Raw genomic sequence first — 24,587 nt, forward strand, 5'->3', positions numbered from 1 at the left:
GCAAAAACAGCATATCAAAAGCTTCCAACTGTCACATAAAAATACTTCTCAGAGCTTAAGCAAAACTCATTTCCCGAGAAGAGCATAACTTCATTTTTCAGTGATAAATGCTGCAGTCACATGGTTTCTATTCCTCATTTCCCTTCCTATCACATATTGCATTAAGATGACATACCCTGATATTTTGCTCCCAAACCACACTCCATCCAAAAAGTTCAAATTCCTTCAAGTGTAGTTGTTCAGAGAAAGCAAACAAGAGGCAAAGACAACAAATCCTGTTCCTTCAGTAGAAAAGTAAGGGGTATTTTTCCTGGAGTATTTAAACTGATTATAGCATTTGAAAATTCAGTCTTGACTCTCTGGCATCAAGACGTACCTAAATATTTCAGCCAAGGATAAAAAGGAAAAAAAAAATGTTCCAGGGGTTAAATGTGGAGGTTCATTAAACAGAAACAAAGAGGAACTTCTGTACCAATACCACAGTACTTTGACTAACAGGTTTACACAAGCTTATGGCTGGTTTATCCCTCCTGTATCCCCTATAAAGAAATGACAGGTAGCTAAACTGATTCCAACACACCTTGTGAAATTACAAACAAAACAAGGCAACCAAGAAAATTCCTCCCTCCATCTCACAATTGTGCTACTGCAGGACAATCAAATAACAACGAAAACTAAAGGTCTAGGCCAGTTCTCAGGCGGCTGAGCTGCACCAGCAAGGGCTGAGCACACCAAAGCAAATATTTCAATGCCTCTACTTTGTTCCTTGCTTCTTCCATCAGCTGTGGCCCCTGTTGGATACTTCCTCAATGGATTTGATTCACCAGCTCATCAGCAGATCAACCTATGGGACTTTTTCTCCTCAGATGGTTTTCTGATGGGTTACTGATTTGATGGGTTACTGATTTGAATCACCTCAGAAGAGGCCCGTTGTACACCCAACCCACCACTACAGAAGGGCTGAGCCTGAGGCAGGCAGACATGACCTCCTATTTTGGTGTATCTGCTACTGAGGGGTTCAACCTACCCTGCAGGACAGCAAGATGATTTCACACAATCAGTACCACATAAACTCTTTAACAGACTAACCAAGTTCCATCTTGAGAGCAGAGCTGCTAAACTCTTCCCACCAAAAGTCATCAACCATTCCAGTAAGAACACTTCTAACTTCCAATTTTATTTATTTGAGGCCATACAGTTACTGCTGTAGCACTGTCATGGTGAGTCAGCTTAAAAGACCCTTTTTCTGGTGGTTACCCCTCAAAGTACTTGCAGATAAAACTGACTATTTCAGCCACACGCACTTCAGATCACACCCCCCCAGACAAACTGTGATCCTGGACCACTCTGACTAAATTAAATGTCTTCTTGCATGTCACAATCACCTTTCCTGCACATCTGTGCAGAATATGATGCCTCAGATGAAGTGATGCCACTGATGCATACAATATCAGTAGTGCTTCTCCTTTCCTGAGACTTCACCTGCTAAGTCCTATGCTCGCATTTGCTTTTTCTCATCACAACAACAAAGCTGGGGAAGAGCGAACGGTCCATCCTCTAAGCACAGTAACAAAATAGCTACAGACAGAACTACTGAAAAAAAGCCCAGTTATCAATTTTAGCATTTGACAGCTATGCAGTGCTGTTTATGCAATATCATCGCTTAACATCTGAGTATGTCTATTATCTTGCTGTAAAAGGGTAGAATTTACTGGGGGGGAAGACGGGGGAGTGACAAGGTGAAGGTTTTTAACGGGATGCATCACGAGTGACTGGCGGCCGCGTCGGTCCATCGTTTCTCTGCAGCAGCCTTACCTGAGTCGCCAGCAGCCCGTATCACCTGGTGGGGCCTCACAGTCACTCCCGGGCACTAATTTCTGCCGGCTAACGCAAACCCACCTCACTTCCCGCGGAACTTTTCCCCCGGCGAACCCAAAGCCGCCGTGCCACCTCCCGCCGGCGATGGGGCCACACGGCTCCAAAACCACGCGTCCCTGGGCCCCCGCCCCGGCACGGGCGGCCGAGCTGAGGGGGCTCTGCCCGCAGTCTGGGGCTCACCCCCGCCGGGGGCTCCGGCCGGGTCCTCCCGGGGGACGCAGCCCCGGCCGCGGAACCGCCTCAGGAAGCGACACCGGAGCCCCACGCCCCTGCCCCTCAGCGCTCCCCCGCTCGCCGAGCCCCCGCCCCGCGCTCACCGGCCGGCGGCAGCAGCAGGAGGAGGCTGAAGAGGCCGAGCACGCCCCGACCCAGCGCCATGAGCGCGGCAGCTCCCCCGGGGTGAGCGGGGATGGGCGGTGAGCGGGGCGGACGGATGGGCGGGACAGCGGGACCTGATCTCCGACTGCCCGACCCTCCTTTGACCGTGTGTTAGGTGGGCCCACAGTCATTGACAAACATCTTGCGCCTGAGGCAGTCCTGTTGTCTGCAGCCCTTTCGTGGCGGGAAGTCCGGCTCCAGCGGTGTGGGATAAGTAAGTCCGGCTGAGGCTGTGAGGGATAAGTCCGGCTCAAGCTGTGTGGTTGCTCTCTCTGTGTAGTCCCAGGTGCTCCAAAGAATTAGGCAGGTCCAGATTTGTGACCCAGAGGAAGATCTCCTGAGTTCAAGAACTTTCCCAGCGTGGCTTCTAGGAAAAAAAGCCGTTTCTTGAGCTCCACCAAATGGTGAAACCATCTCCACGTGTGAATTGTGGATTGTTTTCCATACCTGACCTCGAGTTGTGTGTGAGCTCAAGGATTGTGTCGAGGAGATGGTTGTCATATTTGCAGACACAAGTAAACAGAGGCAGGAGTGGAGAAAATCAGTTGCTTTCCAGAAGTGAATTATTCAGTGAGTCTGCAGGGTGTAAGACTGTGCCCCAGTGCCCCGTGCTAAGATGGAAAGACTATGGAGCCACCTGTCACAGCCATGGGAATGGCTGACATCTAAAGAAAGCTGCTGAGTTTTGGAAGCTCCTCAGTTATTAAACGCCTTGGGGCTGCCTCAGAACAGCAGCCTCTGGGGCCAGTGAGGCCCAAAGCTGTCAGCCATGGTGCTGGGGAGCCAGTCAAGGCTGGCCTTGAAAAGAAGGAGGCTGGGGAAGGTGCTGCCAACCCTTGGGAGACGACGACCCCCTGGGCCCAGCCCTGAATGCTGCCCATGGAGAGGGAAGAAGGAGGAGGAAGCTGACATCATATGAGCATGGTGCCTTCCAGTGCGCTTTATTGTGTTGGTGGAGCGGGATCAGGGCCAGCATTCCGGGATGGTGCACTGCAGGTCCAGTGCCCATGTCCAGACTGGCTGTGGGGATTCTGGGCCTGACGTTGCAGGCGGGAATGGTGTCGGATCCACACAGGCCCAGGGCTGCTGGAGCGTCTGCCACTTTCTAGATCGTGGGAGACACAGGAGGACCCTGATGATGCCTGGCTGGTGGTGCTGGAGCTGCTGGTCTCTAGAGAGGGAGATTCCAGAGACTGTCCTGATTCTGCCTGGCTGCTGATCTCAGGTGCTAGAGATCTGTGAGACAGCCCTGATGGCACCAGGCTGCCTGTGCTGGGGCTGATGGTGTCAGGTGGTGGCATGGTGTGGGAAGGTTCCAATCCCAGCTGTTTGTCCATGCTGAGCTCCGAGTCATCTCTGGAGGCTGTATGGGGAAGCAGGAATGTCAAGGCTGCCCCAGGCCCAGGGCAGGATAGGCCAGAGCAGTGCCCCCAGCCCTCCTGGAGCAGACAGGCTCTGCCAAGCCCACCCTGGACACCCGCTGCCAGGCCCAGGGTCACCAGGGTGCTTTGCTTCTTACATGTACCCAGACCAGCACAACCATCACATTCCCAGCTGGTTGTGCTGTCCCTCAGGCCAGAGCAGTGTCTGTGAGTGCCCTCGGCAGCACAGGAGGAGCACAGGAGCAGTTCCCAGGGCCTGGGGAAGCAAACGGGTTCATGGAGGTGAGGACAAAGTGTCCAAAGCGTGGGATTATCTGGCTGAGCTCTTCTCCTGGGTCCTTCTGCTTCAAGCCCTTGCTGAGGCACAGATCCCCTGCAGAGTCCCAGGGTACAGCTTTGGCAACTTACCCCTGTTCCTCTGCCTCCTCCCTGCCTCCTGGAAAAAGGCACTCACTGGCATTGCAGCAGCTGTGTCTCTCGTATAATTGTCCATAGGCACCGTCTTCCTCCCATGATGGTCCCCTTTTGGGAAAGGAAGGGAAAATTGATGAGACCCTGATAGCAGAGTGGCAGGCAGGTGCAGGGCATTCCTGCTCTTCCCCCTGTGCCATTTCCAACTCCTGCATGAAGCTAAACCCAGGACTCACGGAACAGTGCAGGGCCAGGACTGCTGGGGCAGGCCCTGGCACGGCACAGCACTTGCACCCACCTGTGTTGTGAGCTGTGAAGAAAAAATACCAACCTCCTGGGGATTCGTATCCCCATGATAAACATTTCCATCAGAAATCGATACTCATTTTGACAATGTGGGCAGCAGAAGATGTAGAATCCAGAATGAATAGCCTGATTCTGGATACAGTCCCTGTGGAACCACGTGGTTTTACAGGCTGGGCACACCATGGTGTTGAAGGTCTTTCTGTCCTCCACAGGCTCCATGCAGATGAGGCATTTGGTGCCTGGCTCTGGAGTTGCCTCCACTGTCTGCTCTGGGCTGTGTGCAGGGCAGAAGGACCTGGGGGGAAAAGGGGTGGGTGAGGTGAGAAGTGCTGGGCGCTTCCCTGGTGGAGGTGAGAAGGGGACAGGAGGTACCTGTATGGTGGAATGAACTGGGTGACACAGCCTCCCTGCTTGGCACAGGGCAGGTGGAAGCTCAGGTCACAATCTTTTTCACAGCAGGCGATGGTGGCCCCACTCTGGCCGCAGATGAAGCAGCTCTGGAAAGAGCAGAGCAGCCCCATCAGCAGCAGCCTCAGGGCCTCCTCCTCCTCCCAGAGCTGGTTGGAAGGGCTGGGCTTTCTTGCTTGGGTTTTGGGCTAAGCTCCAGCAAACCTCACCTGGCACAAATCTCCCTGCTCTAGTCAGCCTCTCACCTTTTGTGCTGCCTGGTCAATTGTATGTTGGATATCCTTGGGGAGAAGGCCTAGGAATCCTACATTCTTGTTTCTTTGTGGAAAAAGTTTAGCAAAAAACTGCAGGAGAGAAAAGATGAGGTGTTGAAGAGAAGAGCGTAGTGGGAACTGCCCATTGGAAAGCTGGACAGAGCCCACGGAGCAACTCACCAGGCAGAACACGTGGGCACAAAGCCCATATTTCTGCATTTTTTCCCCACAGATGTCCGGGTCAGCCTCTGATCTTCCACACAGCAGGCATGCTGGAGGGGAGAGAGACCATGGCAGCTCTGCAGGGCTGGGGCAGCTTCCCTGCGGGATCGACCCCAAGGGCTGCTCTGTCCCTGCCTGGCTGGCTGAAGGGCAGGGCTGGAGGCCTTGGGGAGGACAGGACATTGTGGGCACGGGTGTCCCAGCAGGTGTCCCCTGCCCCAGCTGGGCCCCGCTTGATGAGGAAACAAGGGTCCCAGCCCCGGGATGGCTGGACAGCTCCTGCCTACCCGTGCCACTGCTCCCAGCCCCACGCTGGCCGCCCTGACAGCCCCTCTGCCAGGCTGCGGGAAGGGCACTTTGCTCTCACCTGGCTCCCTCACTTCAGGGGGCTCCTCCTTCCTGTCTGACATGGTCCCTGTCCCTGGAATGCTCCTCCAGGTGCTCCTCCACAGGTTCTAAGGAGCGGGCAGTGGGTGAGATTGCAGCACAGGCCCAGAGCCCCGAGGTGCGGGGCTCCTCTCTTCCCTCAGAAGCTCATCACAAGCCCCATCCCTCCTCCCATCGTCAGGCCACGCTGACACACGGCCTGAGCCCAGCATTTATGCCCTTGGCCCCACAGGTCACAGTGGCCACTGTGACATCGGCATCATGCACACAAAATATGGGCAGGGATGGCCTCAGCCACTTGCCACCCATTGTGCCTTGGAGGCAGGTGAAATCTGACTGGGCAACCTGCTCCAATGGACCCTGCTTGACCAGGCACATGGACCAAAATATCTCAAGAGATTCCCCTCTTGTATCGCCTAGGATGTTGTTTGCATTTGTGTGTTACCTACTCAGGGGTGCAAATATAACTATAGTGAGTTTTTTTTACAGATTTCACTTTTGCTTTTTTCTTTCCAAGGAATTATTAGATGGTAAAAGCTCCATCTCTTATGCAAAATAGAAGTCCAGATAGAGACATCAGGCCAAGGAAGTACAGAGGCTGGCAAGATAGAAATAAAAGGAATGAAGGAATGTGGAAAGGAGAGGAAGAAAGAGACAAAGTAGATAAAGCTTGTCTTTTTTGACAGATAGTACTGATGGGAGCTCCCTCACTTGATGTGCCACCCTTTAGAGTCCAGACTATGAGGTGTGGGCAGTCTCAGAGGCTGTTCAGCCTTTGCCTTGCTTTAGCTTTCTGGGGGTCTCTGAGTGAGGGACCACCACCCTTAGGGTCTGCCCAGAGAAGAGATCCCAGCATTTCAGACCAGGATGTGGCTGGTAAAAGACTCTGAGGCAAGGGGAGAAGTTTGGCAAGATTTAGATATGTGAGTCACAAACTTTCACCCCAAAAGCTTTCCCTCCCTGCTCCTCCAGCAGGGAAGTCCCCAAAATCACCTGTAAAGGCACAGGCCAGAGGGAGAGTTGCCAGGGAGAGGGGCTGTCCTGCTCTCTTTGCTCACATATGCCCCTTTCTGGCATCTCCAAAGCTTTACTGCCACTTGCAGCTTCCTACCCCACCAAAGCAAGGCTCACACTGACTCTGAAAGGCAGTTTATTGCACTGGAAAAAGTCCATTTCTGCTGTGACTCTGCAGCCCTCCTGCTCTTTTTTCTGGAGATAGCACATCACCGAAGCACTAAGGAGTTCAGGAGAAAGATGCTGAGTCACCTGTGACATTTAGGTGCCATCCTGAGGTCCCGTGTGTTGCCCTGGCCACCCACTGTGTCTGAGCAGATGGGATGTGTGAGCCTAGGCCAGGCTCAAGGGTCACTTCCAGAAATGTTTTGAATGTCTCCAGGGAAGGAGACTTCACAGCCCCTCTGGGCAGCCCATTGCAGGGGCTGGGACATCCAGGCAGCATCAGGGCCATCCCACAGCTCCCCAGAACATTAGGACAGCAGCTGCTCCAGCACTGCTGGGCCTGACCCCACACATAACCATTCTCAGTTACAATATCAGGCCCAGAATCCATAAGGCCAGTCCAGAAGTTGCTGTGCCAGCACCAAATCCTGAGAGCTGCATCCTGAGCTTGACCTGTTTCACAGCTTGCTGACATCCAACACCAGCAGCCACAGCACCACCATCCAGCTGCCATCGGGATTCTCCTGCAACTCCCCAGATCCTGGAGCACCACAGCTAGCAATGCCTAGGAGCAATAAATTGGGCAAGGAAGAGACTGGCATGGCTGAGTAAGGACCTGCTGGTCCAAGTAAAGGGAAAGAAACAAATGCATAGACAGTTGAAGCGAGCACAGGTGACCTGGGAAGCATATAGAGATGAAGGATGGTTGTGTTGGGATGGAATAAGGAAGGCCAAGGCAGAGCTGGACGTGTTCAAGGCCAGATTGGACAGGGCTTGGAGCAACCTGGTCTAGTGGAAGGCTGGACATGCTTCAATGATCTCAGACCTAGGGGGAGGTTAACAAGGCTTGGGGAGACCACTGATAGTGGGCATAAAGAATGCAGAATTTATGGGCCACAAGGACATCTGGCAGAAGTCTCAAGATAAGGAAGAAACTAATAAACCCAACTCAGCAACTGTGCTGGAATCAGCTCCAACTGGGTAAAAGGTGATGCTGGCAGGGGGATCTGCGACCATTGACTTCATGGACCACTGACCCAAGAAATCTATGGACCCAAAAGAAGAAAAGGATTGAGCATGCAGTCTAATTAGCATGAGAACAAATAAAAGGTAGATACTAATCAATAAAATAACTGTGTAACTTGCAGCCAATGAACAGGAATTCCTTTGTTTGCTACAATGTATAAATAGTTGAAAGTTTTGATAGTTCGCGGGCTCCATTTGTGGAAACCTCCACCTTGCACCCTGCACAGAATAAACAATGTCTCCTTTCTAAACTAGACTCTGTATCTGAGTTAGAGAGCTCTTAATCGGCAACAACAGGCCAGGGGGAATGGCTTCAAATTGAGAGTAGCTTTGGATTAGGTATGAGGAAGAAGTTCTTGCTTGTGAGGGCAGTGAGGCCCTGCCACAGGTTTCTCTGAGAAGTTGTGATGTCCCATCCCTGGAAGTGTCCAAGGGCAGGTTGGACGGGGCTTGGAGCAACCTGGGCTAGTGGAAGGTGTCCCTGCCCATGGCAGGGGGTGGAATGAGATGGGTTTTAGGGTCCCTTTCAAAACAAACCATTCCATGATTCTCTGATTCTATCTCGCTGGTGGCAGATGCTCCAGCACCCCTGGAGGTCCGAGATCGCTCCCACCTGCAAAGCCGGGACCAGAGCCCCCACAGCCGCCGCGGCCCCGCCGCCCCCGAGTGCTGGCCCTGACCCCACTCCACCGGCACCATAAAGTGCACTGGGGGACTCCACGCTCATGTGTCGTTTTCCTCCTCTTCTCTCTCCAGGGGCAGCATTCGCGGCTGGGCCCTGAGGATTGTTGTCTCCCGGGGGTCGGCAGCACCTTCCCCGGCCTCCCTCGGGCGGTCTGGCCTTGGCCGGCTGCCCAGGCCCTGTTCGGTTTCCCCGGGGAAAGCTCACGCGGACACCGGGGGGTCTCTGCCCGTTCCCCCTTCCCCGGGCAGGGCGCCCTGCCCGGCGCTGCCCGAGCGGGTCCCGCCCGTCTCCCGGCAACGCGTCCCGCCCGCCCGCCATGGCCCTCGCGGGTCGCCGTAGCGGCGGCGGCGGCGGCGGCGCGGCCGGGCGGGCGGTGAGTGCGGCGGCCGCGGGGCCCGGCCCGCCCCGGCTCCTCCTGCCCGGCCCCGGCGGCGCGGGGTCCCGGGGGGGCTCGGGCACGGCCGGCTCGGGGAGTGCCGTCCGGCTGTGGGGGACGCGCCCGACCGGGGGGGGCTCCGCGCCCCGGGGGCTGCGGGCAGGTGTAGGGGGGTCTCGGGTTCGAGGTGTTTGTGGGTGCGGGGGGTGCTCTGGGTTCGGGGTGGCTGTGGCTGCAGGGAGCGCTGCCCGCGTTAGGGGGTGCCCCGGGGTGTGGGGGGCCGCTGGGCTCGGGGCGCGCTGCTCGGCTGGGTGTGGGTGAGCCCGGCTCTGGGGCCGGGTCCCGGGGTGGGCAGGGCGGTGCTGCCCGGGCTCTGTGGTTTGGGGGTGCGGGCGGGCTGAGGGGCCGCGGGGACCCTGCCTGTGGTGAGCGCAGGGCAGTGTGGTGAGCGGTGCGGGGCTGTGTGTTCCCCTGTGCTGCTGCCCTCCTGCGAGGGGAGTCTCGGCTGGGAGCTGCCGAACAAAGCTGTGCTGGCCCTCCCTGGCTACTCGGCCTCCTTCCCTGCCTCCGGTCGGCTGCACTTAAGATAAGGCTTCCCCTGTGCTGCCTGTTCTGCCCTACTGCTGGAAGCTGCTTGCCCTTGCCCACAGAAAGGAGTTCAGTCCGTGGCCAAGCTCAGAGCTTCTTTGCTTCTGTGAATCACATGCAGATGTGTGTCCCCCTGCTCTGCCCTTTCTCTGACCTGTTGAAAGCAGCATCTGCTCCGACTAAGAAAACACCCTGGCACTGCAGTGGTGCCAGCAGTGCATCTTGTCTGGTGCCAGTGTGGCCGTGCTGTGTGCTCTGCTTGGGCATTCAGGCTATTTCAGCAGGGCTGGTCTCAGGCTGGCTGCCCCTGGGGAGAGTTATGGGCACTCCCCACCACTCTCGCGTGCCTTTAACTTGTCCTGGCAGAGCTGAAATCATGTCTGTCACATTTCGAGTACTTTTAGGATAGTTCACATTGTGCTGTCTGCTCTGCTTTGGTAGTAAACCATGTGTTTCAGGGTTTTGTTTTATCCCTTGTTCTGGGTTCCTAACGCAGGTCATTCAGGGCCTTTGATCCAGACTGGTGTTTGCTTTGTTCCTGCTATTTTGCTCAGCAGTGCTGCAGGAGGGACACCGGGCAGTGCTGCTCCACGGCTGGGTGCTGGGGTGGCCCTCAGGGAAGGGGCTTTAGAGAAGCCTTTCCCAAGTCCAGCTGAAGCTCAAGTGATCTGGAGTTACTGTGGCACTCACATCACTTGGCAAGGCCACTGACTTTTCTTGGGTTCACCTGAGTTTCTGCTCTGTGTGAGATTGCCAGCAAGCATTTAATTCCTGCAGCCTTTGCTCCTGTTGCATCTCCCTGTTCCTCTGTGTGTCACAAAGTGCTTTGACAGACGTCTGTCCAGGGAACAGGAGAGTCTTCCAGTGATAGTTGTCTACTGGGGCCATCGGAACCAGGAGAGGACTGTAGCCTAACATTTGGAAGCTGTATGGAACTAGCCACTTGAATTTACTCTTTTTGTCCTGGCACATATCAGATCAGCTCTGATAGTGTCCTTTGTTCTCCAGGAAGGCTCCTGAATCTGTAATCTCGTGGTAGATTTTCGCTTGTAAACACTTCTGTGTACTGTTACCTGTGTCTGCTTTTGTCCCTGTAAATCTGACAGCTGGGTCTTTGCTTTGTAGTCAGTGATACTCTATTGCAGTCCAGTCCATCTGCATTTGTATCATTCCTTCTCCCTCTCTCTCTGTTTTGGATAGCAAAATAATGTAAAAGCCTGTTAAACAGAAGATGAAGCAGGTACATGTTGCTGTCTTAAAGAACACAAAGTGGGAGGCAAAGGCAGAAGTGTCTCCTCAGGACTCGTGTCCTGATGTGGTTGCTGGTTCAGGTGGTGTTTGGCAGTGGTGGCAGCTATGGCCCTGTGCTGGCTCGGTGCTTTTGGCTCAGGCTTGCTGCCAAGGTTTTCCTGGCTTGGTTCTGCCTGTACCTTTGTTTGGAGTGGGGTCTGTCTGGTTATCTGGAGTGTGGCTTAATACCTTGTCTCCTTTGGGAAGATTTCGAGCTGTTGGACAGGTGAGGCTGAGAGCAGGGTCAGCAGTTAGTTGGTTTTGGGCACTTAAATGGTGTCATTAGTGTGGGGACTCTGGTTATTTTTGGCTTATCCCTGTTGTTTAATCCAGGTACATCAACCTCCAAGAAAGGGAGAAGTCTAAAGGCAGTGTCCTCTCCATAAAGTTTTGTTCTAGGTGTCTGTCCATCTTATGTCTGCCCTGGAAGTGGTGCCTGTGAAGAATGACTTCAAGAGGTGCTGGGACTGCTTTCTCAAGGAAGAATTACAGGCTGAGCACTGAGCCAGAGAAGTCCAAGGTCACAGGTATGGGCCTGTACAAACTATGTGAAAACAGGAGCACTGCAGATCCAGGCAGAGTCCCTCGTTTGAGCTCAGCTGCTTCCAGTTGCAGTTACCTTGCTAATGTGAAGTGTGGTGGGGCTGAAACTGAGTTAATCCCCCAGCTGAGATGAGATTTTGGGAGGGACGTTTCTGTAGTACTGAGGACTCCAGAAACTCATGTCACAGTGCATTTTCTTCAGCACACAGCCCTGCCTTGTGAGGCTGGAGAATGTCATATTGCCTGCCTGCCATCTGATTTCAGACTTATCTGATTTCATCTGATTTAGGGACTTCCTCTTCCAGGATGAACAGCTTGTCAAATTCTCAGTCCTTTTCTGGGAAATTCTGCTACCTGCCAGGCCATCTGTTTTCTCTCAGAGTCACCAATCCAGCACAAGTGTGCTTATGAGACCACAAATCTGGCATTTGAGGGCACTGTTGCACTCAGAAATAAGGAATGCTGCATCAGTGTGACACTAGGGGCTGTTTAGCACAACAAAGGCAAAGGTGAGGCACACATCATTAAAGAGAGCTGTGAGTTAGACAAGATGAACTGCATCTGCAGGTCTTTCTACCTCAGCATCATATCCCAGATATGAATCAGGACATCAGGAATTACAGTAGTGTTAGGAGGTTTTGGTTGGTTTTGTGTTTTTTTTTGAAATGAAATCGGGTTCCTACCTCCAGCTTTTGGGATTACTTTATCTGGAAGTAGCACAGCAGGATTCCTCAGGATGTACTTCCACCTTTGGGGAGCAATTTATAGCTTCCCATTTGCTATCACAGAGCAGCTCAAATTGGAAAGAGCCTTTGGTGTGGAGATGCACCCCATAATGCTGGACTCTGGTTTTGCTAGTGAGGACAGTAAGGTGATGAATGACTTCTTGAAGCTGCTTTTCCCCACTGTGTTGATCAGCAAACGTGAACATCATTTTCCCATAGTTACCAGTTTGTTGCTTGTACATGAAATTAATGTTTTGAGTTTACCCCCGGCTCCCTAAGGTTATTTCCTTTCTGTTTTTCACAAGGGATCGTGAACAGCAGGCTGCTGAATGATTATCTGCATCGAGTCTTTACCAATGCTGATGGGAACCAGCCTGCAGCTGCTTACAGGTATCAGACTTCTCATTCCCCAGGTGGCAAGTGATGCCACCCCCAGATAAACAGCACTGTGGTGAAAGGAAAGATCTTTCAGTGCCCCACAGTGATCTTTGTTAACAGCACAGCAGCACTGTGTTACAGAAATGACTCTGAGCTCTGCTCTTTTAGTGGCTTTTTCAAATTGCAGGGCCTGCTAGGAAGGATTCTTCAGATTTTTTTGCATGAAAAATCCCATCTACAAAATCACTAGGCAGTATTTTTGAAATAAGTAGGCATTCACCTTATTGTTCCTCTTCCCCCTTTGTTTGTAAGGAAGTGCAAAGGTTTTAATTACAGGAATGAAAAATAGGTTATCAGTGCTCTGTGAACTTAAGGCAAGACTGTTACTGATACATACAATAACATACATTTTTCAGGCTGTGGAACTGCTAGTACTTCTATTAGAAGTCACCAAACACAAAATTCCTGTTTATTGACTGGTTTTTTCCTGTTTGTTGTCAGTTCTTCTCCACTTTATATCCCAGAAACTTGTAATGTTGAATGGGAAGGATTTCCCTTGTATCCAGCTCTTTGCCAGAGACAAGTCAGACAGGTTCAGGGCATGGAGAATGTGGCAGAGAGAGGCAGGCCTGTGGCTCCTGCCGGTTGGCAGAGCTGCAGAGTGGCTGGGGTCACATTCCACGGGCTATACTTAGGACTGCCAGCTCCAGTGTGAGCTCAGAGCTGCTATAAATAGCCCTCGGCTCTCTGGCTCTTGGTGAGCCCGGGTGATGGCGCAGGGGAGGCAAACTGGGTCATGTTACTTTGCCACAAGCTCTGCTGCCAGCAAGCCTTGGAACGTTCCATCTGCCTGAGCATTTGGGTTTTCAGTATTTCTGGTTCCTTTGCCTGGTGATTAATGACTTGAAAGCACAGAACTGATACTTTGTTGGACTGTCTCTCTTTTTTTCCCGCCTTCCACCCTTTTCCCTGGACTTGGATATTTGGTAGAAAGCCCAGTAGCAGTCATAAAGGTCTTGAAAATAACATTTTCCATATGAGAGCAACTTTTATGGTATGACATCTTGCCTTCAGAGGCCTAAATTCCTCATAAAGGAGCTCACTGCATACATTTCTCTGTCTCCTGCTCTTCTACCCTCCTTCCAGAACTCCTCCTCCATGCTAGCTGCTGATTAAGCTACTTTGCTGAAGCCACCCTTCTCATGCCAACCAAAACTGATTCTGTGATTCCACTTCTGTGCATCTTTACATCCATCAGGCTTTCACAAGGTCTCACCACAGTCTTAGGGAAATCCCTAGTCCTGGACTAGTGTTCCCCAGATGGCTTTGGAAATGGGAAGCAGGGATGGGAACAACTAGTGACTCTCACAATAAAAGGAGGCTCTTGTGCAAGGAACAGCTAAGTAAACTAGCCTTGAAAGGAGAGAACTAGGGGAGGGCAGTAAGTTCTCTAAAACAGTGGCCCAAAGGGGGTGCATGAGAGATTTTTCAGTGTGACACCAAAATGTCAGAGGGAGGATGCATGACCTTTGTCTGAACTGCTACAGCTGCTGCTGTGGTCTGTCTCTGTTCTTTCATACTACCATATACTTCAGGGAAAAAACAAATCCTGACTTATGCCATGTTTGTATGATGCTGACTGCAGCAGTCGTGGTCCACAGTTGTTGGTTAGAATAGCTGGTTTCTTGCTGCCACTGTACCACATTACAGTTTCCTTACTGCCACAAAACGCTCCTGAGCAGACTGACTGAAGACAGTAAGATTCTTTGTTATCTACTTGGCTTGTTCTTGCTGTATTTGGTCTCTGGTTCATTCATTGCCCCAAAGCGCTGAGCAGCAAATTCCTTAGATTTGTGACATGAGACAGTTCATGTCTCACAGTGCAGGACACATGTTTGGGCTGCAGCTCTTTGAAAACTGGAGACAGAGTTTTCTGAAGAGCTCCTTTGTATGCTTATTCCCTAGAAAGCACCTGACGTTCCAAAACCTGCAGGAGCACCTTGAGCGGTTGCTGGCAGAGGAGAGTGGCTCTGAAGACAGTCGAGGTAGGTGATACCAAGTGCCTGTCCAATTTGTGCTTCTGCTTGTGCTGCTTAATTGGGAAGGACAGTTCCTCCCATGAAAGCAGTTCCCTGATTGAGTGTTGTTCTGCCTTCCTGTGCTCTAATTTGTTGTACTTTTAAATCCAGCCTGTGAGGGGCTCATGAACCAGCCCTGGAACAGGTTTGTTTGCAGATGGAGGGGGCATATTTCCAGTCAAAAATGCCATGAAAAGTAGTTTGAGGGCAAAGGAGGTATTTTACTGATAATGATATGCAGAGCCATTTCTTTGACCAGCAGTGTGCAGTGCTGTCCTCAGTGGGAAATGCAGAGGCTTGTTGACAGTTTTTACACACTGGTCTCCACTGTAGCTATTTATTTTCAGCCTCAGGCTCTTCCCTGTGCTCTTACCAGTGTCTCTTTCCCTGAGTGAGTCAGGACATGACAGGATACAATCTGATTCCTCTGCTAGAAAGAGGAATTTTTCTTGCTGGCTGCAAACGAAGTGTGATATGTTGGTCTAACATTTGGCACAGAGTTCAGTCTTTGAATTTTGTCCAAGTAAAATTTTCAGGTGATGTGAAAAACTTAACATGTGTCTTGAATGCCGTGTAGCTGAGATCTTGTGTATTGCTGTGAAAACTTCCTTTTAAATCTCACTGGTGTCTCCTTTCCTGAGGTTCTCATGGTCTAACATGGGCAACACTATCTTAATCTTCCTCCCCTGTAGCAGAATCCAGATGTTGTTGCAGTCTAGCTGGAGGCACTTGTCCTGTGTACTGTTAAGTCCTGCACAACTCTCCCTAACAGATTTTCTGCAACTCTTGTTTCAGATCAGGTAGCAGAGGGCCGGCTCGGCCCCTCCACTGTGGTGTTGGACCACACCAGTGGGTTTGAGGGGCTCCTGCTGGTTGATGATGACTTACTTGGGGTGAGTGTGATGAAAACGGTCTTGTGGGACTAGAAGCACTTGGGGATTCTTGGTTTGTTCTTCGTAACAGATCCCCGTCACTGGCTTTGTAGCATGTTGTAAACAGAGTCTGCCCAGAAAGCTGCAGGATTCTGGAGGAAATGAGCTCTTCTGGAAAAGTTCTAGCAGTACCACTAAGTCTCAGCAAGCTCTAAGGGGGGCTGTGAGGAAATGAAAGGATTACCCTGGCCAGGGACTCTCTTGACTAAGCAGAGGAAAGACCAGCAGCCAGCTTTCCTGTCCCTCCCTCCATCAGACTGCCTCTTCCTTCCTTCCTTCCTTCGGTCTTATCTGAAGGGTAGAAAGAGGCTAAAGCTGAGGCTTTCCTTTCTCCTTTGTTTCCACTAACTCTGTGCTTGCTCCTTAGCTGATGTTCTTCATGCAAAATGTCAACAGAAAGAATCTGCTGGAATTTAACCCTTTCTTACTGCAGTAATTTCTGCACTCCTTTCACCCCTTCACCGAGCACACATATCCCCTGCTCCTGAGCTCATTCCCTCCTTAATCTATGCCTGGTTTTTTGCCCCTAGCAATGCAGGCTGCCCTGGTCTCCCCTTTCCCCTTAGTCACCTGCTGTAGCTCACTTTGGCTGACCCTCAGGAATGGATCAGACTGGCTTGCCTGTGAATTCCTTGTTCCTACCTTCATCTCTTCTTCATGGTCTGTCCCAGGATTGTGAGAGTCAGGAATTAACAGGGTCAAGTTCCTGGACACCATGTTACCTGTCAGTCATGGGATTTAGTTTGGACACCTTGAATCTGTAGTTTTGCTCTAACTTTTCCAGGATTCAGATGTCATTCCCATATAATTGTCACTTTTATGTACAGTTTGGTCCCAGTTCACTAGGAACTGTCTCTCACTGTGTTGCCATTATACTGTTGCCATTCTGTGTGGTTCACTGGGGTTTATCAAGTACAGATGAGCTGTGGGAAGGACCTGGATGGTTCCCCAGGGCCAGTCAGCTCCAAGTACAGCTGCTGGGATGGGGAAGGTGACCCTTCTCTTCCCAACACTGTCCTTGTGAATAGCTCTCCATCTTGCTTTGGTTTTGAGGGCTAGGACAGAGAAAACGGGGAGGGCTGAACAAACCTATTATTTTGCCTGACTCTAAAATATCTTTTGTTTGTTGGTCCAGGTGATTGGCCACAGTAACTTTGGGTCCATCAGGGCCACAACATGCGTGTATAAAGGTAAGGAGATAAACCAGTGATGCTTTGAGAAAATACCCCGGGAAGCGTGTGTGGAGAGTTACACAACTAGAGAGTTCAGAAGATCCTGAATATGTTCCAAATCTTCCAGCTCATCCACTGACTTTTCCAGGAAGTCAGAGGGGTGAAGGGTTGTGTGATGCCAGGGTGACCGGGTGGGAGGGGAATTCTGGGGATGTCCCAGAGCTCCTTTGTGTGCCACATTTGTTTCTGTGGGGGCAGTGTCTCAGGTTCAACTTCTCTTAACAACAATCCAGGTGGCAGGAACTCACTCTGTGTCATCTCTTTTTCTTTCAGGGAAATGGATTTACGAGGTGCTCATCTCCTCCCAGGGACTCATGCAGATTGGCTGGTGTACTCTCAACTGCAGATTTAATCAGGAGGTAGTGTAACTGCTGCACGTGGCACAGGGCTGCTCTGTGTTTCTCCACTGCTTTTTAGGTCAGTGTGGAGCATCGCATGGGTGCTGTGCTCCTGCCCCGCTGGCATTTTGTGCCCAGCATACACACTAGAAATGCCAGGTCTGCTGTTTTAAGAGTCTTTACTAGACTCTCTGGTCTGTGTTCACAGAATGGTGTGTGGTGTGAAAGCCTTGCAGGCTGGCTGTGTTGCTGTGCTCTTACTGCACGTAGCCACTGCTACGTGTTGACTTTCAGCTGGTGTCTTCTCCAGAACCTACGTGTGTCTGCAGTGCTGGCAGCTCGTCTCAGGATGACCCTCAGCAGCTGATGCTAAGGGGTTTTTTTGTCCAGGAGAGGCAGGCCCGGGCCAGCTCTTCTCAGGCACCAGGCAGGATGTTTGGTGCTGGAAAGGGACGTCAGCTGCAGACTCACTAACTTGTCACTGTGCAACATATGAGAGGGGAAGTGATGGGCGTTCCGGGGAGCTGCTTTGACAGAAACTGGAAGTGTAGGATGCCAGTACTCTTCTTCTGACCCAAAAATGAGTAGAGAGTGGTATATTTCTCTGAACCAAAGATCAGAGGCCACTGGATTCACTCCTAGAGTAAGGCCTTTTCCCAGGCAGAGCATGTGTGATGTCAGCTGCTTTCCCTGTCTGCTGATCTCCCCCTTAAAGGTGCTGTTGCAATGAGAGGGATCTTTTATGCTTGGTCTGGTCTGAGTCTCCTCTTTCCTACTTTGGTGCAGGAAGGAGTTGGAGATACTCCAGATTCATATGCCTATGATGGAAACAGGGTGCGCAAGTGGAATGTGACTACTACCAACTATGGCAAAGTGAGTAGCTGGCCTCCCAGGAACGGGATGGAGAGGAAGGAGGAGAAAGCAGGTGACTCCTTCTGCTCGCTGGATTCTGCTGGGCCCTGTGAAATGCCCTCAGGCTTTCCTCCCTGCTTCAGCCTGCTCTTGGGGGGCTGTGTGCCAGCAATTGTTTGTACTTTAAAGGTGCTGGACATGCTGAGTGCTTTGTTTAGCAACCCCAGCAGACTGACTCCCAGCACAGTGCTGCTGTCTGTCTCTGGAAGGCTCTGGTTCTCTGTAGCACATCAGTGCATGATGCATTGTTGGGATAAATATACGTTCCTAGTGCTGGAGGGGAAAAATGATCCCAATCAGGGGCTTGATGTGCAGCTTCCAGAAGTGCCTGAAAATGCTATGTGAGCTGCTGTGAGAAGAAACTCTCCCTCAACCCTGAATCACAAGGGATTGGTTGGGTTGCAGTCTTTCTTCTCATGTGGAAACACCTTGGAAATATGTTTAACCTTTTCTCTCCCTTTGCTGCAGTCCTGGGCAGCAGGAGACATCGTCAGCTGTCTGATAGACCTTGATGAGGGCACCATTGCTTTCTGCTTGTAAGCATCTTTGTCCTGTTTCCTGCTTTGTTGATGTCTGTGTGTAACATAAAGGTTTCCTCACTGCTCAGCAGGTTGATGAACCCTATTTCTGCCCTCTCCCCTTTAAGTTCCTTGGTAGTTCTGGCATTTGCTTTTCTGTGTTGTTCAGAAACCATCTCAACGGGTTGTTGGGTCTCCTAAGTTCAGTTGAGAGCATTTGGCAGAAAGATGTTCAAGCTACAAAGCGTGTGTAAAGTTTGCCAGGATTTTGGAGGGAAAGCATCTTGTGATGCTTTAATGCCACACTTGGCTGAGCCACACTGATGGCTTTTGTGGTCAATGTAGACCTTGCCTGCCCTAAATTCACAAGGAGCTGTGGGAAGGGTGATAAATCTCCAGCTTCCAGCTCCCATGCACAATGAGAATTGTTCTCTGGCCCTGGCCTGTGACAAGTCAGTTGAAATTAAAAACTGTTAGATGGTCCATGTCATCTTTTATGGAAGAGTAGATTGAAAACACTGTCTTTCATTGCACTAACATCAAATAGATGAAGCCAAAAAGTCACCTGCCTTTGAAATGTGCTGCTGGTTAGTTATCTCACCGGGGTTTGGGTTGCCCTTGAACCTGAGTGTGTTCTGCATGTTGTGCAGACTCCAGTGCCTTCATATGAAAATGGGAATGCCTCTGTGCTTCCCGTGGCTGTTACTCAGCAGAGCTGTGGCATTTTCGTGTGTGCCAGGTTAACAGTGACAGGAGGCATGACTGACTGACATATCCATGCTGGCAAGTTGCTGGGAGGGGAATGCAGATATCTGTATTGCTCAGCTGACTTCAGACCCCTCCTGCTGTGACTAAAATCCTGTGGGTTTTCCTTCTTTCAGGAATGGCATGTCTCTGGGAACTGCCTTCGATAACATCACGAGGGGTGCTGGAATGGCTTATTTCCCTGCCATCAGCCTCTCCTTCAAAGAGTCTGTTGCTTTTAACTTCGGAAGCCGTCCACTCCGATATCCTTTGGGTATGGGGAGAGGAGGTGTGAAGGAAGAAGAGGCTGTCCTGAGACCATCTTTGGAGGCTGTAGAATATACAGACCTGATCGCAGTTCACTTTCTGCTGTTGGCACTTGTGTGCAGAGCAGAGTCAAGGAGAGAAGAACCAGATACCCCCTCAGCTGGAGCAGAACTGCAGGACACAAACATCAGTTTCAGAAATGAGAGTTGCTTTCAGCTCTGAGTCAGCAACTGCTGCTACAGCTGGGGGCTGCCTGTTCCAGGCACTCAGATCTTGTAAAGTTCTCACTTTCCAGTTTTTGAAATCCTTGTGCTGCTGAGCCTCTTGGCCACTGAGGTAAATTTCTTTTACCTTCCAGCCATATGGGACCTCTGACGCTTATTAGTGTTGCCTTCTGCCTTCCTCTGTGAATGGTGAAACCCTCAGCTCCTGTCAGAGCAGTTCTGGCTCTGCCTGTTGGTAGCTGTAGCAGGGGGTCAGGTTGGTCTTTCTGATAAAAAAATATTTCACCCAAGCAGAAGTGTGGTGTGAAAAACTTGCTGCTTTGCAATATTGAGGAAGTGGGGATAAGAGCTTGTGGCTAATCGTCCATTTAGAAGGCACTGTGGTTTGAACTGTGACTGAGGTGTGCATGGGTACAGAGTAAAATAGACACACAGTCTTTCCCTTGCACAAACAAAAGAAGCCCTGAAAGGATCAGATTGCATTTTCCCTTAACACTCACCTACTTATCCAGTGGAAGGTTACCGGCCCTTGCAGGATCCTCCCGTGGCAGACCTGGTGAAGGCTCGGAAGCTGTTGGGCTACTTGAAGAACGTGATCCATGTTGGAATAGATGTGACGGTAGGCTCACGGCACTGGGTGGGTCCGAGGGGCACCACGCTGGGGAATGTGGTTCTGCTCTTCTCAGCACATGCTGCCAGCTCAGATGTTTGCATACACCAGAGACTCTAAATGCTTGCATGCTTTCGCATGGGGTATGCATGTCCCTGGAGCTCTCTGCCTTGCAAAATGGGCTTCCTGGTAGTTCCAGGGCTTAATTTAAATCATACTGGGCTTTGTTGTTCTCAGTCTTATGAAAGTTCATTGCCAGTATTCAAGAAGTGATGTTTGTCAGGGTCAGGACTCCTGGGTTTGATTTTGCTCCCTTGAAAGCAGTTTGTTCATATCCTGAACTTTTTACTGGTATCCTGATGCAGTGATGTGGTGAAATTCTGGCAGGTCTGCCTTGAGGACTGTTTTTGCTGGAAAACACTATTTTCCACTAGGATGAGAGATCTGTTTATGCCCGAAACATAGGGAAAGCCATCTGCTGTGGTCTTGGCTTGAATGGAGGCCTGCTTTGCTAGTCATCCTCCTCTGTAGGGGTTCCCATTTACAAATTACCATGCAAACTTAACCTTTTTTTAGAAAAACATTGCCAAAGTGTCTGCATGGGGCTGATAGTGACATCTGGACTGCACTACAGCTTTCTAGAGGCGTAGACCTGGCTTCTTTGCCATCCTAAATTCTCGTGTTTGAGGTTTTGACTGCAGTCAGGCATGGAACAGCAAACAGTGGCTGCTCCAGGCCTCTGGTTCACTCAGTCGTTGGAGGACAGGTGGATTTGGTTGGATCCAAGCTGTGTGTTTTTCTGGGTTTGTCATTGCAGGAAGGAAAGCTGGTGGAGAAGGACACATCCATGTGGCAGCTGCAGGGAGAACCCACAGTGTTGATTACATTAGCTCACATCTTCAATTATTTCTCCCCTCTCATGGTGAGTTTTGCCTGCCCGTTACAAGTTTCTGTAGTGCTTGTTTTTGCTCTTGCAAGGCAAAGTAAACCTCAGCTTTCTCTGGGAAGTGATTGTGCCGTGGAGGACTGTTGACCCAGGCTCTCTGTCTGCAGTGCAAGGTGTACCTGGTGGAAGATGTGCTCATGACCTTCCTGTTGAGCATCCTTGAGCGAGGAGGGGCAGTGGAGGCCCACCCCCTTATTCAACAGCTACTGGATCTCATGTGGCTTCTTATGGAGGTGAGTTACTAGGGTACTGGATCACAGGGAGACTCTGGGAGGTGCTGAGGAGCTTTCCCTAGGAAATGCTGGTAGTGTTCAACTTCTTTCCCCTCCTGGTGACAAGATCCACCTTTGTTTTGTGGTAGACCACCCTCTCACCTAGCTCAACTGGTGAGAGAACTGCTTCACACACAGGGAATGAGGGTTGAATGCAGAGTAATTGGTAATGGTGAGAGTGGCATTGAGTTAACAAGTAATTTCTAAACTTCTCCTACTGCTGAAGGAACTAGTAATGGTGAGTGACTGCCTGCTTCTGGAAACATCAAGTTTATCATTAAGAAATGGTCTCTTGGATGTTGTTAGTGCTAATGTGTCAGTCAAGGTCTTAAATGCTGCTGTGTGTTCCAAGAGATCGACCAGAGTGTGCAGGACTGGTGTAGAAGTGGGCACTGTCACCACCTCCTGCACTGGGGAAAGGCTTCCTCCAGCTTCCCTTCCTGTCCGTGTTGGATGAGGCCACTCCTTTCTGGGACTCTTGTTTGAGGCAGCCTTTGCTACCACTGGGAATCTGCTGCTGCTGGATTGCTTGGCTGGTTACACAGAGCCAGTCACTGCCAGGGATCTGCTTGGAGACAGCGTGTCTGCCCTTTTGGGTAGCAGATAACAGATAAGGGCACTGGCCCAGCCAGCTGTCATGAGAAGTTTAATTGACAAATGTCATGACTGCCTCAGGCCCATCATCCTAGAAGTGATGCTGGACATCCTGGTAGGGCTACTGTGTTTGTGGAAGAGTTGACTGTCATCCTGCTGATTGGCTCTGAGTTGGACTCAGAAGACAACTCCTCCATCATCACATTTATGCAAGAATAACTTCTTTCCTTTCTAGGTTGGTTCTGCTAGCACTGGGTAGGTTCAGGGGATAATGAGGATGGGTGACTGCTGAACAAAGAGGGGCTGGGACTTTGGCTTTTTGTAGATGACTTCAGGATTGGTTTTACTTGCAAAACTTGTTTCCATGTAGCAAAGCAATGGCACCAACTTCTGCTTTGGGCCCTCTCCTGCGGAGTCAGATGGACACTGTGGGTTCAGAGCAACTGCTTGTTCAGTTCAGAAGTGAATGCTTCCTTCTAAGGTCACACTCTGAAAGCTATAGCAGTTCCTGACTCCCATGTTTTTGTTCTTCAATGTATTTCTTATTTTCTCAGGAGTATGAAGTGCATGAGTGCCTCAAGCAGCTACTGATGTCCCTGCTGCGGGCTTACAGGTTCTCTCCTATCATCCCAGACCTGGGATTACAAGTGAGTTGCACTTCTGAATCCTCAGGAATCTGTGACTAGCCAGCTTCTGTTATGTCCCCTTGTCCAAAGGTACATGAGGTTTTGGATTTTGCAGTTGTTTGATCCAGAGATGGCAGTTTTGTCATATTGTACCTGTCAAAGAGTTGTATCATCTTCTGCAGATGGAATCACTTTTGCTTCTCCTGTTTTCCTAGATTCACTACCTCCGGCTCACCATTGCAGTCTTGAAGCATGAGAAATCCAGGAAATACCTACTCAGCAATGTTCTGTATCCTTTGTGCCTCCTCCTGTCTCAGCTTTCCCTTCCCTCAATAATGCAGCCAAGGACATTTCAAGGATCTGCAGGTCATGGGAGGCAGAAACCATCCTGTCTTTGAGAGGTCATTTCTTAGGTCTCCCCTGCCTGACACCAATCTCTACAAAGTCCTGCTTTGAGGAGTGTGAGCAATGTTGTATAGGCTACATCCTACCAACACAGAGGAGCTCATTTCTACCTGACTGACCTCTCTGATATCCCTAGAGCAAAGCCACTTTCAGAGCAGTGTAGCTCTATTTTAGCGTTTGGGCAACCACTGTGAGAGCTGCGTGAGGCTTCTCCCGGGAGAAGGGGACTCTGGATCTTGCAGTGGTTGTTTGGAAAGGGGTTTCTCACTACAGCCCTGGATTCATGCCCCGTGCCTGCTCCCAGTGTAGCTCCTGTGCTTGCTTTAACTCGGCCGCAGGTTCGATGTGCTCCGTTCCGTTGTGTTCTTCTACATCAAGAGCCCGCTGCGGGTGGAGGAGGCAGGTTTGCAGGAGCTCATTCCCACCACGTGGTGGCCAAACCGCTTCACCAAAGAGGTGAGTACAGGCACATCCACTAAGGAGTCTGAAGAAATACTGTGGCCTGATGTCCCTATCATTTTCTGATGAGGAGATTGAATGGCCTTTGTTTCCAGCTGTGTTAGCACTGGAGGGTCCTGCGGACCCTGTAGCTTTTCCGTTGCCCTGTCATCTTTTATGTCCACTTAGAGGGAATGTTTGGGGTGTGGTGCTCAGACAGAAGAAGGGGGACAGTCGTCTGTGGCAACAGATTGGGAAGGGAACCTCCCAGTGTCTAAGGAATTACAGGTTGATAGGGGTGTCCCCAAAATATCTCCTGCCCTTACTTGTTAGAAGGCTGGGGAAGGTCTGTTCAGATGTGCTACCAGCTGCAGTCACACACTGGCACATTGTTTCGGGGAGTTTTTGCTCTTCATTTGGCAAGACATTTTCCCTGTGCTGTGGTCTCCTGCTAATCAGTGTTTGTCCCCCAACCAGGGCAAGGAGAGTAAGGAGGTGAAGGAGGAGAGTGCTGAGGAGAGACTGAGGCGTCGGGCATATGAGAGAGGTTGCCAGCGGCTCAAGAAACGCATTGAAGGTTTGTGAGGAAGGAGGGAAATTGCCAAGATCCCACACCTTTTGTGCAGCCAGGAGGGAGGACCAACTTTTGAGCTGTTTCCAAATCCCCTTCACTACCTGAAGTTCAGCTGTGTTCCTCTCAGGACAGGCTGTGCTGCAGGGGTGGGAGCCAACCATGCCATTTTCTGGTGGCAGGTCAGGATTGCTGGGACCCCACTGCACAGACCTGCAGCTCCCCATCATGGGCCACAGGCAAACCAAAACTTACCTTCAGGGGCGTTGTTTGTCAGCTGTGAATGAATTTATTGCTAGGTGGTGAAGGAGAAAATTCTCATTAGCTTTCTGCCAGCACTAATTCTTCCTAGGCCCCTCTGCTGAGGAGGTAGCCTTTCTCTTGGGGACAGGTCACTGCAGTTGGGGTTAAGAGGGGTTAAGTTGCTCTCCCGTGCTTGTTTTCTGATGGTAGACGTGTGTCCC

General features: G+C 50.9%; 3 protein-coding genes across 6 annotated transcripts in view; 1 reads left to right on the forward strand and 2 right to left on the reverse strand.

Annotated features, from left to right (window-relative positions):
• SHISA5 (shisa family member 5) overlaps positions 1–2,303 on the reverse strand; it is a 25,108-nt gene extending 22,805 nt beyond the window's left edge. The window contains exon 1 of the mRNA XM_017819890.1: positions 2,196–2,303. Coding sequence (XP_017675379.1) covers positions 2,196–2,256 — 61 coding nt within the window. The 5' untranslated portion in view covers positions 2,257–2,303. The remainder of the gene's footprint in view (positions 1–2,195) is intronic.
• A 90-nt stretch (positions 2,304–2,393) lies between these two features.
• RNF123 (ring finger protein 123) overlaps positions 2,394–24,587 on the forward strand; it is a 55,230-nt gene continuing 33,036 nt past the window's right edge. The window contains exons 1-17 of one of the 3 annotated variants that reach the window (XM_017819867.1): positions 2,394–2,470; positions 11,159–11,297; positions 12,344–12,428; positions 14,382–14,461; positions 15,290–15,387; positions 16,562–16,616; positions 16,932–17,017; positions 17,783–17,869; positions 18,377–18,444; positions 19,308–19,433; positions 20,166–20,280; positions 21,089–21,193; positions 21,325–21,450; positions 22,638–22,730; positions 22,925–22,998; positions 23,453–23,570; positions 24,030–24,129. In XM_017819867.1, the coding sequence (XP_017675356.1) occupies positions 11,216–11,297; positions 12,344–12,428; positions 14,382–14,461; positions 15,290–15,387; positions 16,562–16,616; positions 16,932–17,017; positions 17,783–17,869; positions 18,377–18,444; positions 19,308–19,433; positions 20,166–20,280; positions 21,089–21,193; positions 21,325–21,450; positions 22,638–22,730; positions 22,925–22,998; positions 23,453–23,570; positions 24,030–24,129 (1,498 nt within the window). In that variant the 5' untranslated portion in view covers positions 2,394–2,470; positions 11,159–11,215. Of the gene's footprint in view, positions 2,471–8,836; positions 8,890–9,038; positions 9,056–11,158; positions 11,298–12,343; positions 12,429–14,381; positions 14,462–15,289; positions 15,388–16,561; positions 16,617–16,931; positions 17,018–17,782; positions 17,870–18,376; positions 18,445–19,307; positions 19,434–20,165; positions 20,281–21,088; positions 21,194–21,324; positions 21,451–22,637; positions 22,731–22,924; positions 22,999–23,452; positions 23,571–24,029; positions 24,130–24,587 lie in introns of those variants that run through there. The other 2 variants (XM_017819865.1, XM_017819866.1) reach the window with 2 other exon arrangements.
• On the reverse strand, positions 3,187–5,813 carry LOC108499724 (PHD finger protein 7-like). 2 transcript variants are annotated; one of them, XM_017819881.1, is made up of 8 exons: positions 5,607–5,813; positions 5,198–5,289; positions 5,009–5,107; positions 4,728–4,852; positions 4,381–4,650; positions 4,068–4,160; positions 3,776–3,894; positions 3,187–3,619 (listed from the first exon to the last, which is right to left on the reverse strand). In XM_017819881.1, the coding sequence occupies exons 1-8, from the start codon at positions 5,647–5,649 to the stop codon at positions 3,198–3,200; spliced, it is 1,263 nt and encodes a 420-aa protein (XP_017675370.1). In that variant the 5' UTR covers positions 5,650–5,813; the 3' UTR covers positions 3,187–3,197. The 2 variants fall into 2 exon arrangements, with proteins under 2 accessions (XP_017675370.1, XP_017675369.1); XM_017819880.1 differs by having other exon boundaries at positions 4,047–4,160.

Source organism: Lepidothrix coronata, unplaced genomic scaffold, assembly GCF_001604755.1.
Source record: "Lepidothrix coronata isolate B3197 unplaced genomic scaffold, Lepidothrix_coronata-1.0 Scaffold78, whole genome shotgun sequence".
NCBI lineage: Eukaryota > Metazoa > Chordata > Aves > Passeriformes > Pipridae > Lepidothrix > Lepidothrix coronata.

Coding starts and splice junctions, on each gene's coding strand:
- LOC108499724 (XM_017819880.1), bottom strand. CDS start 5,649: ATGTCAGACAGGAAGGAGGAGCCCCCTGAAGTGAGGGAGCCAG. Junction 4,853..5,008: donor TTGACCAGGCAGCACAAAAG/GTGAGAGGCTGA, acceptor TGCTCTTTCCAG/AGCTGCTTCATCTGCGGCCA. Junction 3,620..3,775: donor TTGTGCTGGTCTGGGTACAT/GTAAGAAGCAAA, acceptor TTCCCCATACAG/CCTCCAGAGATGACTCGGAG.